Below are 15,294 nucleotides of genomic sequence, written 5' to 3'. Positions count from 1 at the left end.
TTAACTGAAGGTCTCCTTCCCTTTCTTCCTTCTGCACATTATTATTTATTCACAAGCCACTTTCTGACAATTCTCTTCTGCAAAGTCAGTTGTGTAATGTACTCTCAAATTCAGTGGTTTTTTTTTTCCTTAAGTTTCTGCCACAAAACATAGAAGAATGTATCTGTGAACAATTGTGTTTGGTCAACCAAATACAAATACAAAAAGATCTTTCCATCCTGATGGAGACGAAAACTCCATGAACCATGGAAGTTCCAAGTTAAACAAGGCCCCCTTTACCTCCAAGCCTTACCTTACTGTCTACATTAACTTGAGGTATTAATGAGAAAGTAGTTAATACTAGTAGATGGCTTAATCATACCCTAGCCAGGAGTGAACAGCCAAGAAAGTTACTTTAAGACAGAGCTTCAGATTTATTGTAAACCATTAAGGAAAAATGTTGAACGGTAAAATGCAATGTACAGACCCAGAATTCAAATAAGACTTCTCAAAGTTACACAAAAACATTTTCAATAATTCAGAAAATAAAGGTGAAGCTTTACATTCATGTAGCTGCTCTCCTGTTACCCCAAATACTTTTAAGGGGTAATGTGTGGTTCTGAGGGTTTTTTTTATTTCTTTTCTTCCGAAGTCAGTCATATATCAGCAAGAACAAATACATTCCAGTCACTGCCTAGCACTGGTACAACACCAGAGGTTCCTTATTAATATCTTTAAAGTCCCTACCTTTTGACCAGTTCTCCATTTGTGCTTCTGAATTTGTTTGATCTGGCACTGAGTCCAGTTTTTGCTCGAAGATTTCAGAGCTAAAATAAAGTAAACTTTAGATAAATAAACTTGGAACACACCTATACTTTGCCTTCATTTGATGGAAAATTTACAAGACAAATGATTTAAAAATATTTATAACAGGACAATAAAGTCCGCATACTTTAACAGTCAGTGAAAAATTATATTTCTCAGTAAAATATTTTTCTTCACTCATCTAATTTTTATAATTGTTTGGTTCAGCTGTTTGTTCCATGTAATGCCTTTGTTGAAATATTTATTAGTTCGTTTTTTTTCTTCTAGAGTCTGGTTTTGGAAGTACATGTTACTGAGCACCGTCCAAATCACACCAAGTAGTCCCACTAGAGGCAATGAGACTGCTCACTTTGGTAATTATTACAGATGGTGGTAGCGCTTCACTTTACAGCATTCTTTCTCCTGCTTTAATTTCCTAGATAAAAGTGGCCTTAGATAAAGTGGCCCATGATCACTCCAACTTTGAATTTGCAGGTCTTTCTAAACAGCTAAATAATGCATCCTAATATTTGCATACATATTGGTTCAGAATACAGTTAATTACACTGTTTCAGTATTTCATTTAATCAAAGATCTTCAAGAAATAACCCTCGATACTCAAAAATAAGATCTACAGTAAAACATCATCTTGGGTGTTAAAATATGTTTCCTTATGTGTTAAAAATCCAACTATATTCCGTATCTCAAGGAAATCTAAATAAATCTGTAATCTTGCTAACACAGCATGCTTACCACAAATTTTATTACTTACTCAAGAACCTTTTTTAAAAAGTATTGTACAAAGGACAATTTTTCATCTTGAACTATGCAGTTGTGCTTTTTTGTATGTTTTCACTGCTATTTTTTTTTACATTTATTACAAAGATAAATATGTGACTTGAAGAGACAGTGGCTGGATCATGAAAACACCCAGAGAGTGTCTTGTGCTGAAAAATGTAAGAGTTAAAAAAATATTTAAGGACATATTTTAAAATTCAAGCATATTATACCAAGACACATGTTCTAACTAATAAAGCAGCAGAAGAAATTATTTTCCTATACAACACCAAAAAGGTAGAAGTTTTCATTTTTTTCTTTAAGATTATAAACAAATTTAATTGTACAAATGCTTAAGATTCAACACTAACATTTACATTGAGCATTCGAGAAATACATATTTAGTTCATATTTGTTGTTGACTATAAATGTGCATGATAAAAAAAAGGCATAGAATTTGATGTGCTTAGGTCTTAACAAAAAATAACAACTTCACCTCATATCGTGGAACACTGAGTTTCTTACAAGAATCCCTCAAATGAAGCTGACGCTTCTTCTTCAATTCTGTGTAACTGTGTTGATTTGAAGTTGGCAATCTTTTCCTAAGTTCCTCATTTACTTTTGGATTAGCTGAAAATATAGAAGGTTATTAATATCAAGAAATAGGTTTCTGTCAATGAAGCCATTTCCCTACATATTGCACAAAAAGGTTCATAATAATTGCAATATTTTAATAAGATATTCATATAGCAAGACATGAAGAAAATATGGTATTTAATAACCTCTGGAGTATTTTAAAACATGTCTTAGGGCCTTAATGTGCCTAGTAATATACTATTTAAAACCATAATTTTATCCCTCCACAATATACAGTCATTCTTCCTCGCCATTTACCCAGCTAATGAATGCCAGCAATTAGTAAAATGTAATCCCATTGCACAATCATTTTAATGCTTTTAGCACTCAGAAAAGTAAACACCAAATTAATACTGCTCAAGCCATATCAGATCCTAGTTGGAAGCAAGCAATTATAGTTCAGCTCCTCAGGTGTAATTAAATGATTGGAATGATTTAGTTCCATAAATGCAAGTTAATTCATAAGCAAGCAACAAATATACTGGGAGTAATTACAAGAAACATTGACAGTCTAAGCAGGACATGTGCCTTTCTCTACCTGATGCAGGAAAATGCTGCCCTCTCCCGGAAATAATAGAGTATGGCACAGGAAAAATTGGTGACCGAAGTCAAGAGACTTTGTCTTCATAGGTGAAATAGGTTCTGCTAATTAATAGGAATTTTCTGGTTTACATATAGAGAAAATAAAAAACGATTGTTGATATTAGATTCAAGTCGCCTATTGGACAAAGTCAAACGGAAAGGTTTTTGGGGCTCCTTAGGGTTTACCACTTAATTTCCCCATAATGAAAATGTTAGTAAACAGAACAAAATATTCCAGGCACTAAGTATGTAAACTGGTTGCTCTGAACACAAACTCTGCAATAGGTAACTGACTTGTGCACAACATTCACATGTCATTCAAGATTGTACCTTTACAGTAGGTAGTTTGAACATTCTGTAGTTTTGGAACCAAAACTTACTGAACCATCATTATTCAGTCAGTGTTAAACTTCACCACAACAACAATCACAAGCTGGCCATGAAGGTTTTCACCAAAGGAATCGTTGGAAAAATTGAATACAATTATTCTAAATTGTTACTTTTATTTGAAGACAATCTCTTAATAATAAATCTGTCTCATAATCAAAAGAAATTAAAGCTGGAGTTTAGAATAAAGGGTACTGGTAGACCGAGATAAAACCGAAAATACAAAATTAAACCTAGAATTAATTTTAAATCTAGAATTAATTTCCTTATTCACTATCCATTTATTCAACCTGTGCTAGTGTTAAACTACTTGAACATCATGAAAGTGAAAATAAAAAATAAATTGTCCTTATCTGTTGAATATAAAATTCAAGTCACAGAAAATTCATAGTTAAATATAAACCCACCTGCAAATATGAATATAAATTATCCAGTATCTTCCTAATAATGAAAGAAACCTCAGATCTAACAATTTTGCCCACTACAGAAATAACAAATGCTTCCCCGTGCTGCATACAGCAGCATGGGAGAAAAACTACACACTGTGGACAGTATCTAACTGTTTTCCACAGAGAGAACTGCAGGAAAGCTTGATTCAAAAGCACCTGATCACTGTAAAAGCCTGAAATTGTTCTTCAGCAATAGCACTTTGACATCAAAATGTTTACTTGTTCCAGATCTTGGTGTATTTCAAAACATACTCAAGCTGTGAAAGTAACCTTCACATTTACTGTGAAAATGAAATAAATTATTTTAAGAAGTCATATTATTAAAAGTTTAAAATGTACAGCACATTTGCTTTGCCCTTTGATGTCACAGTCCTATTTTTCTATTCAAATCTTGTACACTGTAAGTTAATTGCTTTTGGAAACTACTTATTATTCATGTAAAAATTAATGTGCCAATGTGTTTAAATCCTTTTAAATGACCATTCATGCATCTTTCTTCTTTAAGTACCAATGAAATCTGTCAAAGATATCAATGCAAGATGGTCTTAGACAAAGTTCTAATATAGATTTTTTTCTGCTAGCATAAGATTTTCATTTTTGTCAACTTTACTTAAATTCCATTAATTTTTTAAGCTGCTTTTAATAAATTCACAAGTAAAAAATTTTAGGCTCCACAGTCTGTCATTTGTGTTCCAGCTGACTTTATGAATATTAATAACAGTGTTATCCTGATTAAATAGGCTTCATATAAAATCCCTGTGAATCCTATAGCTCAGACATCTCATTTTTCCAACTCTTTATGAATTTGGATTCAGACATTAAACTGGAAAAAACCTTAAAAAACAGATTCAATGGTACATTGGTATACCCTTAAGTAAAAAATTAGATGTTCTAATGATTCAAATAATTAAAATTGATAGGACCACATATTGAGATTTCAGGCTTTCTGTAAACATACAACATATTTTAACTCTAATGAAAACATCAACACTTCAGAGAGAAAGGATTAAGAATCTATCATAAAATAATATTATCTTGTCCTAATGCTTACCTTAAACAACAGATGATATAATCTTAGATCTTCTATATGGAGTGTGATTTGCACAAGTATTTTCCAAACAGAAAAAAATTAGTGGATGCTTAATTTCATAAGCATACACATGAAATACATGAACATTCTAGTTTACTATAGGTGTCCACTGAAAAGCAGCATTAATTTTCAAATGGTTTATAGTTTGGGAAAAACAACATTTTCTTAAGAATATGAAATTGTAGCACATAAGAAATATTAATATTATCCTACGAGACACGCAGTCTCAACTGTCAACTTCTTTACATGCTTATATGTTTGAATTATTTACATCTGTGACAGACAAGAATGGAAAACTAAGCTCATTGCACTGCCTTCACCTTTTTTATACAGTGCTAACTGAAATGACTGCTTCCTCATCCATTCAGGGAATATTCTGCAAAGATGGCCATTAAAATACTTTGCCTTCCACTACCTTGGAATATGAATTTAGGAGGAAAAAAAACCCTAAGCAAAATAATGACTTATTCAAAAGGACAGCATTCCAGTCCAGGTTCTAATTATTCATCAACACAAACACTAATAGGAATTAAATAAAAACAATATATATATAAAGGTAACATATATCTGCAAGATAGGAAGGATGCAGTGCTTTACTTGTGCAGTTCTGAATAGTTTTTATTACAGCTGCAGCAGTATTTCCACTCTCAGAGGAAAAAAACCCAACCTCTGGAGTGTCTGCAGAATAAATACTATACAAAGGAGCACCCCACAATAACACCAACCCCACAACAGCACAATAACACTAAAGCCAATGCTTTCCCTTCCTGGCTAGGACTGAGAAGTCCATCTTCTAAGCTGGAGTTCAGTAACTGACTCCCCCTCCTTGGGAACTGAAAGGCTGTTGAGACCATTCCATATGGAGACCCAGTAACTGCAAACCCCCATTCCTCGGTCTTGTCTTGACAGGTTTTGAAGTCAACCACTGAATCCCGGCCTTAGCTGTTGTGACAGGACACAAACACTTGCTGGTGTCAACTGAATTCACCACTTCTTCACAAAAAGTCCGTGAGTCTTGGGAGAGTTTTTCCAAACAGAGGGCTACCCCACCTGCCCTGCTTCTGGTGGAACAAGAGACCAGTTCTCACCACCCCCTGGAAAAGCACTGAGCCAGTCTTTGTCCCTCCTAAAGATGCAATTAACAGTCGCCATTGACAGTGCAGGGATGAAATACTATACACTTTATGAATAGGGAAACAGAGAACAAATTTTAGCATTATTTTCATAAGATTAATTATAGTACCAGGATCTCCTGAAATATCCTGAAACGTTTTGCCTCAGGGCATGCTAAACTAAAAGCCTTAATTTAGGAGGGTATGCCACACAAAAACCAGTTACCATCTCGAAGCATTTCCCTAGGGAACAAACAGTTTTCTTACCCAGGTGGATGTCAGGTTTTGATGCAATGATGCACTCCTCCAAAAGGAGTCACACTGCCTCTCTATCTTAAGAAACTATGGCAAATCAGAAACCTAAGGCAATGCAAAGTAAATTAAAATTAGCTTTGGGCAGTTATAAAAACACTAGGCAAAGGATAACTTCAAATAATTGTTAAATGTGGAATACTACCCATTTATTAGATATTTAAAAGCTGTGAAATCAAACATACTTTGATTACAGAGGTACTTATTTTAGTGTATTTTATTACTTTTATATTTATTAAATACAAATAGTTCATGCAAAATATTCTGTTTCTTTTAAAAAGAATATGAAACATAGGCAAGTGAATTAACCCCATATGTGAATGAATGCAGCATGAGTAGTACTTCAAATTTATAACTCTAGCACTGCTACAAAGACTTCATGATTTTGGTTCACAGAAGTAACTTCACTATCTGGAAGCTTGATAAAAACATTTTCCCAGAGGCCAGACTCTGGGAAATAATCCCTGTCTTTTCTCCCCTTCTGATTCTTGACCCAAAAGGAGATGAGACATTTCCAGTTGGTTTCAACTAACCTACATAAATCAGAAAACACATGAAGAAACAGAGCTCAGGTATTTTTCCTCTGTTGTTGTAGCAGTTTCTTCATATTCTTTTTTAAAAATTTGCATCTCATGCTTTTAATGATGGCATACAGTAAGTCAAAGAATGTTCATTCTCTTTTTCATGCTTTTGACAAAGGTAAGAGAGGAGGCATAAAAATGCATTAAAACAACTAGTTTACAATAGGTTTTACTTATTCCTAAATTAAATTTATTGGATAAAGGATATGTACTTTTCTCTTTATTTTTTTCTCCCTAATTTCTGCTATTAGCTCAGTGTCTTCAAGGCTCAATTTTCTCTCTGTGCATCAGGAAATGTTTATGTGTATCATCAACAGCCCCACATCTCTTCTCCCCTCTGATATATTCTCTCTTCCACATTAACAACCTTCACAATCCACATTAACAATCTTCATTTGTCTTTTATTTACTAAACAATCTTTAGCCTGCTCTGTTGTCTTCTGTCCTTTTTCCTCCATTTCTTTGCTTTTTCCTTAGTTTTATCTTCTCTTCGACAAGACACACCTTTTCCTTCTCCCTCTGCCTGCCACCTCTTTGAAAGGTAAAGAAAACTGCAGAGAATCTTGTCAAAGACTCTCTCTCCTTTTTTCTCAGCTTTTCTCATCTTGATGTGCATTCTGTGAAACAGCTTCCTTCTGCAAAACCCCTAATTAACATTATTTTCATTCTAATAATGAAACTATGATATACTTTGATCAGGAGTGGAACAGCCAAATCATTTAACCATCCTTTAGTTTTGTTGTAAACTCTTCACTGGCCTTATAGCTCAATATTATATATCACTTTACATATTGTTACAGACAGCCAGATCTCCTTTTCTAAACAGTTTACAACCAGATAATGATTTCCATAGCTTTTACAGATATGGACAAATATGTGCATTTTAAAGTAGCTGTTGTCTTATCTGGAGCCAAAAGAATATTTAAGAGAATATTTCAGTAGAATCAGCACTATACAGCGGTGAGCAGTACCTGAGTATTATGCTCTGTTGACAGGATCATAGCCAGCAGACAAAAGGGAATTGATTAAACCCCTCTGTTTGGCACTCGTGAGACCACATCTGAAGTGCTGCATCTGCTCTGACCTGCTCATGGATACCCTGAAGTAAGTCCAGCCATCAAGATGATTAGGGGTCTGCAGCACATGAATTATTAGGAATTCGAAAAAGTTGGGCTAGTTGGTTTTAAGAAGAGAAGGCTAAAGGGGGATTTGATTGGGTTTTAGCTGTCTTGTGGGCAAATATAGAGAAGACAGAGACATATTCTTCTCTTGGAGGCAAGTTGTAACTCAGAAAACTCAGAGTTATGGGTAAGAAATTTTTCACATTGAGGAAGTGTTCACACTGGAACAAATTACTCAGAAAGGCTACAGAATCTTCACAGCTGGAGATGTGCAAAACTCATTCAGATACAGCAACCTGACCTTTGGAGATGGCCCCACTCTGAGCACACTCTGAACTGTATGATATTCACAGGTCACTTCCTGCCTACTCATTTTGTTATTCTAAGGATTGCAATAAAACAAAACCACCAAAACTAGAATTCCTGTAACACAATAAACTGTAGGTTGCTTTCTGCTTTACAGGGTAGATGAGTAGAGCAGGGGAAGAAAACCCTAATGAACAATCAAACAGCAGTGAGGCATAACCAAAGACAACCCATGTGGCAGATAGGCTGAATGCCAACAGGGAGGAAACAGTGCAACAGAATCAGCACAGCATTTTGAGCCCTACCAGCCTCGAGTACCCCATTTTCCTACATGACCAGATGATTTGGCATTAGGTCTAATGTCAAATACTGATTTGTATACCATGCTTCAGCAAACCAAAAATGGACTACTGATTACAGATATTTCACCTATCTTTCTGAAAGTTTTTGCCTCAAGCCCCACAAAATCCATCCTCCCAAACTTAAAAAAAAGTCACTGTGACTACAGAGCTCCAAAGCTAACTATGGAAATAATCCATGAAACATGAGTATACAGTGCTTATGTTTGCAAAATTCATTGTAGAGTATATTCAATATATTGAAATTCCCATATCCCCAAATCATAATTTCTTTTATCACAGAACTAAGTTGCTAGCCCAGATTGTACCATAAAAGCAAAAATAAAATCACAGAATTTTATATGCCCACAAAAATGTGAAGTGGTAACTTAGTGCCAAATTCATAAACCACTAGTACAAGTAATAGCATTAAGCAAAAATGATGTTTCCTGCCAAAAACATTCCAATTGTTTGGCTGCCTTCACAGAAAGACGTAACATTGAACAGGGACTCAGTGAAGAAAAGGAGGCAAAAAACCACACTGAAGCAGAGAAACTCAGTTTATCCAGCCAACTCACATTTCTCAAGGTACCTTCAAATAGCACCATTTCTCCTGACAGCAAACGCAGTAAAAATAAAAAGCATAAAGACTACAAACAGTGTGGATATTGGAGCCTAACCAAAAACTATCACAAGCACTGAACATGCAGAGGCCTGTCAGAAATGTGCCAACTTTTCAAGATCCAGTCCTGTACATGGGGACTGAGAGGGGCCTGTTGGTTTCCTGCAGGGAAATACAGCTGCACCAGTTATGTATCTGTCAGGCTGTTTTGAACAGCATGAAAACACAACTGTGCCTCCATTGCTGTCATAAAGCAACATAGCCAGTGCACTGGTTCTACCCAAACTATGTAACCACTCAAATTCTACAGTGTACGCTTCAGCTGCTGAAAGGAATCACATCACCTGAAATTTCACAAGCTAAAAAGCTCAGAAAAATAAAACAACACTGACTCCACATTAGCCATATTTGTTCTTTATAAGCAAATTACCTAACCTATCATTTTCTTAGATGACTGCCTGAAGCAAAAGCTATCCTTTAACCAAAAGCATAATTGTTCCTAAATCATGCTTGCACAGCAGTAAAAGCATGGGAACATACAGCATTGCTCAGATATGAACACGGACATAAATTTGACTCAGTAAACACACAGTCTTGCCTGAAGTTCCAATTTTTATTTTTTTTTTAAATCTAGCAACTAGATCCAGTACATAGTGCTGGATAGTTACAAAGGAACGGCACACTTCAGGACACGTCCAAAGAAGGGCAATGCAGCTGGTGAAGGGTCAGGAGCACAAGTCCTATGAAGAGTTGCTGAAGGAGCTAGTGATATTTAGCCTGGAGGAAAGGAGGCTGAGAGAGGACTTTATTGCTCTCTAAAACTACTTGAAGGGAGGTAGCTGAGAGGTGGGGATTGGTCTCTTCTTCCAAGTAACAAGCAATAGGACAAGAGGAAATGGCCACGGAAGGTTTAGACTGGATATTAGGGAAAACTTCTTCACAGAAGGTTTTTCAAGCACTGGAACAGGCTGCCCAGGGAAGTGGTGGAGTCATCATCCCTGGACGTATTTAAAGACATGTAGATGTAGGGATATGGTTTAGTGGTGGATTTGGCAGTGTTCGGTTAATGGTTGGATCTGACGATCTTGAAGGTCTTTTCCAACTGAAATGATCCTATGATTCTATGTTTGTTACACTCCAACAACAACATTTCCGAGTGTTTTCAGCACCTCTGCATTGATTGTGTGCTTTACAACACATTTAACATATATGCCTTATGTGTAGTTGCCTATTTAGGTATGATTAGTGGGATAGTGTTTTTAGAAACTTAAGCCAGACGCTTCACTGAAATTTATTGCAATATCAAAGAAAGCTGAAGGCCAATACAATTCAAAATAACAAGCTACACATTCAGAAGTGGTCTTGGACTCCCAAAGAAGAATGAGATATTCTGAGGTAGGCCAAAACTCAATGAGAATCAGAGACAAGTCAGTGAAATTAAGTCTGCTGAGAACGTCCAGAATTTAAATGGAAGCTAAAAATTGAAGAAGGTAAACCTGCAAACGTTCAGCACCATAGAGTTTCTGCACTGCTTCCTGATCTTATACCAACAAAGGAAGGTACAATATTAAAGGGAAGACACCACAGACTCCAAATCAGTGCCAGACAGTGGGAAGGTAAACTACAAACAAACAAACAAAGAAACAAAAACAAACAAAGGAAAAACCCCCAAACCAAAACAAAACCCAAAAAAAGGCATTAGCTGAAGTTTAAGAAGTTTGGATCATCAGTCACATTACAGACATTTCCAACAGTGGATTGTTTTCCCTGCCAAATTTTAAGAAAACAATGTAAAACATAACCACATACCAGGTTCCCAACCAAACTGCTGCAATATTTTTGTTCATGTCAGGGAAAACAACATATTTATACTTTAGTTCAGAAAAAATCCAAAACCTTCTCTCAGCTCAAAAAAAAGTATAAAAATTTAAAAGTAATCTTCTCCCAATAGGAAGAGACACCTTCTATGGAAAAAAAAAGTCTAAAATGTTAAAGGTCTTCCAAAGCGAGGTGCAGGACAATTTTAAGCACAAGCAGAAATGTCAGACCAGCCATAATGAAAGCTCTGTAATTTCAGTTCTTGTTCAGCCAATTAAATAGTCAAGCCTTTTTTTCCCCCAAATATTCATTTGAATACATAGGTCATTCTCATTTCTTGGTATTGTAATTATTTATAATGATATGTAACACATAGAATAAAGAAGATGGACAAATACATTTTTTTTAAAAAATACATTTATCTTCTGGGTTCTTAAGAAAGTTCATTTTAAGCCCTGAGTAAGCCCATTATTCAACCAAAAACATGAAAATAATTTACAATGAAGAAGCCTTAAAAAATTCATCTGAGAATATAAACGACAAAGAGGTTCATATAAGTTGAGGGTTACACAGCTGAAAAAAATGTTCTGAGCCTTAAAATCAAACTCCTAGAAAAATTCAAGACCTAGGATAATCTAGCCAATTTCAGCATGATTATTCTCTTTGGGGTTTTTTTGTAAAAGGAAACAGATGGATGTTCTATTCTTTCTTGCAACGTCATCATAAATTCCAATATCTTTCATTAATTATTCCTTGATTCATCAAGATACATTTATGTTCTCATTGCCAAAACACTTGAGCTGAGACAGCAGCTGAATACTGCCCCACAGCAGTTATTCCTGTGTGGAGCAAAGGAGTGCTAAATCCACTTACTAGATGAAAGAGGAAAAATCTTTCCTTGGCACTTCTGAAACTCAGGTTTATTTTGATGACTGTTTGCTCTTGCACATAATTTTGCTGAATATTTTGAGACTTGTTTGTCAGATGTTCTGGTCATTACATATTGCACTGCCTGGCATCACTAAAAAACAAAAAAATCAAGACTTTATAGCTATAAAAGTATATATAAAATACGAGATTAGAAAAGGGGAAATCTGGCCAACAATTCAAACACTCAGAATAACTCTGAAGGCATTCTTGGACATTGTGAAGTTGCAAGACTTGCAGACTCCACAGTTTTATCTCCCCTTTAAAGCTGAAGGAGCACCTGACAAAGTTAGGTATGTGCACTAGGATAGCTTCTGTGCCTAATCATAGCACTAAGAAAACTCCTAAATAACTTCATATTTCACAGTCAAACTGGGAGGAAAGCAGGGATAAAGTCTTCTGAAGTATTTCTTAAAAACACATTATGAATGAAAGCAACTTCTTTTATTGTCGTGTTTCATGACTCCTTACTGTCAAAGGCAAATTTTAACATGTTCAGACTTTATTAAAAAAAAAAAGGCATAATTTTTTGATAAAAGTTATGCCCTTTTGACACTGCTTTTAAAGTGGTCTTCAAGACTTTAAAGCCCTGATATGTAATCAATTATTTCTGTACACATTTCTTCTTATATAAAGGAAGTATTAAACTGTGCTCAGCTCTTCAGCTGGACTGCGCATCTGCTGAGCAGTCTGGTTTAGGAAAGGAGGTATTGAGGAAAGGTTGCAGTTTTTGCCATCCTTACGTTGTTTCTGCCTAAAAAGAGTTAAGTGAGTTTAATTTACTCATCACACTGAACTTGACTGAGGCGTAAGATTATTTTTGGTTTTTTTATCCAAGATATTCACTGTAAATAAGCTAAACATATGGGAAAAGTAGTTTAGTACTTAAAAGGTTTCCTGCAGTGCTTTCAGGACGAGTTGAAAAAACACACGTACTCTCAGACATCCATTAATAGACACCTCCCTAAAAACCTGTTTCACAAGACATTTGAGAAGTCCACAGACCCTACGACTAGCAAATTCATGCTCTGATCACATTTTTCTTTAATCAGATGAGATAAAGTTTTGCTTCAAAACATTTTGGGTAACATCTGATAAATTTTATGAACTTCTTTATAACTGGGGTTTAACATTAATCTGAATGAATTTCCACAGTAACTGAAACAAAATTTTTCCTTTATTTACAGTATAACTCATATATTACTAAAGAGTGACACTTTTACACAGAATTATATTATACAGGATTATAGATTTAAAAAAACAGGTCTATCACTGGTTTCTATTACATGTAGGATTTTTAAGAGCTACAGATGTACAGATAATTCTTAATTTCCCTGACGTCTCTAATGAACTGAACGGCTGTATTAATGGAAACAAAGTGTCATCTGTAGCACTAAATGGGTTCTCAATAAAGTATCTGGTTTGATTTTTTTTGTTGTTGTTGCTGTTATTAACTTCTAAGGTAAATTTGGAAGTGTATTATTACACCAAGCAAAAAACAAGCTACTGGGCAGATACAACTGGAGGGGAACCTCAGTATGACAGCAGCATATGCTATTTTTAGTAAGTTTCCTCTCATAAGTGCAAGATAGTGAATGTTTGCCAAAAGAATTGTACATCCAGGAGGGTTTTTGAAATATGAAAGATACTTTTAAACTATGAAGAGAATTATAATTTTTGCCTAATATTTAGTAACCTTCAGATACTGTAATTCCACTTCAGATCCTGGAAAAACATTCTGGAGACAAATATTAGTCTACCACTGGATAGTGAAGAGGAGGAACAAAATTACATTTCAAGGGGAAACTGTTTTAATTAGAGTTACCTTGTACACCTGCACAGCAGTCACCTTCAGTACAGTGTGTGAAAAATCATTACACCCCACAACTGTGTTTATTCTTGCTACCATCAAATTTTGAGTCCATAAAACAAGATGCTGAAGTTTGCTCCCAGGTATATTTTTATCACTCTACATTTATGCTGCTGTAGTGCAGAAAACTAACATAAACGCCCTTAACAGGTTGATTATATGTCCCACGATAACAATCTCTGGATAAACCTGTTGCCCCTAACCCATAACCTTTATGACAAAGGAACCCTTCAAGGATGCTTCATTCTTTTATAATGTCAGGCTGCGAAGAACAAACATGGGGACTGGGTCCATTAGTGCCCTTTCACAATTGTATTGCATCAGGAAAGGCCTCATTATGATCCTGGAAGAAATCCCATTGTATCAAAAAATGGAAGGTGAGTCTATTCTCAGAGGCAGCTGCATTTCTGTATCTGTGCTTCTGCAGTCTAATAAATTTTCAGCATTTGGAAAGCAAGCCTGATCACACAAGCAGACCCCAGTGATCTGATCACCAACCCAGCAATGAAAGCTGCTGAGCTACTAGCTCTGCAGAAGCTTACCAAGCAGTATACTAGACCATCATATTTGTAAAAAACCCTGTACCTTGAATCCTATCTGACAAACCAAAGATCAGATTCTGACCCTGAAGCAGCAGCCCTTCCTTTGCCGATGCAGAAGTTACAAGCTTATAAGCAAATTGCAACTTCTGAAGAAAACAAAGGACCATTTGTAATCCCAGTGGTTACCCAGAAGAGCTGCTCGGTGACACCAGTTCCTCACGCCAGGGCTGTTGAACCACTACTCATTGCCACAACTCTATGATATGAACTAACTCAGGCAACAGTGGAATCTTCCACCTCAGTGACATTAGTACTTTGACAGGAGTCCAGGAAACCTGGACTCCCTAATAACAGATGCAGAATTCCATGTTTCCAAATAAGGGCAGCAATCAACACATGTTTTGGAAGCCAACACCTGTGAAAAACTATACCTGTCAGGTCTAGTAATAATTTTTTGTGAAGCAGATGTCATGTCAATAAGTCTATTTCTTATTGTCCTAGAACTCAAATGCTCCAATACACTACTTACATGATTCTGTGATTATGAAAAAACCTGTCACTGAACGTTACAGATTATTCATTAAATGTTTGTGGTAAGATGAGTGGCAGCCATTTCAGTTTGCTACCTACAGATTTCAAACTCTGGCTTGAAATTTGATTAGAGGTTGTTTCTTAGAGGTTGTTACTTAGAGGTTTTTCCTTCTTTAGTTCAAACTGACACAGATGCTCAGCTAAGGTACCCAAGACAGAGTCACCTCCTTCAGTTCTCTCTGAGAATCTAGAATGCATTTTATTGTCCTGTCAAATCTGAAAAATACTTAAATCTCCTTCTTTTAAAGACATACCAGAGATCTGATTCTGGATAGAATTAGCCTTCCTGATACAAGATACTCCTAATAGAAAGCATCTTATTACAGAAATGTAGTCTTAAATCATGGGCTTCACCATCTACATAGCACTTGGATCCCATCAACTACATCTCCAGCACAGGCTGTTTGAACAGGACCAATCTAATTTTGTAATGTTACTGCAACAACAATT

General features: G+C 35.6%; 1 protein-coding gene across 3 annotated transcripts in view; it reads right to left on the bottom strand.

Moving 5' to 3' along the window:
* The window catches only part of MIPOL1 (mirror-image polydactyly 1), a 197,861-nt gene that overhangs the window by 166,629 nt on the left and 15,938 nt on the right, over positions 1-15,294 (bottom strand). For 2 of the 3 annotated variants that reach the window (XM_018082928.2, XM_018082926.2), the window contains exons 2-3: positions 2,057-2,190; positions 727-806 (exon numbers count right to left, since the gene is read on the bottom strand). In XM_018082928.2, coding sequence (XP_017938417.2) covers positions 727-806; positions 2,057-2,061 — 85 coding nt within the window. In that variant the 5' untranslated portion in view covers positions 2,062-2,190. Of the gene's footprint in view, positions 1-726; positions 807-2,056; positions 2,191-2,734; positions 2,807-15,294 lie in introns of those variants that run through there. The other variant, XM_018082927.2, reaches the window with a different exon arrangement.

The sequence above is a fragment of the Manacus vitellinus genome, unplaced genomic scaffold (genome assembly GCF_001715985.3).
Source record: "Manacus vitellinus isolate BGI_N305 unplaced genomic scaffold, ASM171598v3 scaffold_6_pilon, whole genome shotgun sequence".
Classification (NCBI taxonomy): Eukaryota; Metazoa; Chordata; class Aves; order Passeriformes; family Pipridae; genus Manacus; species Manacus vitellinus.
Note: the sequence above shows the minus strand (reverse complement) of the source record. Positions and strands in the feature narration are given on the sequence as shown.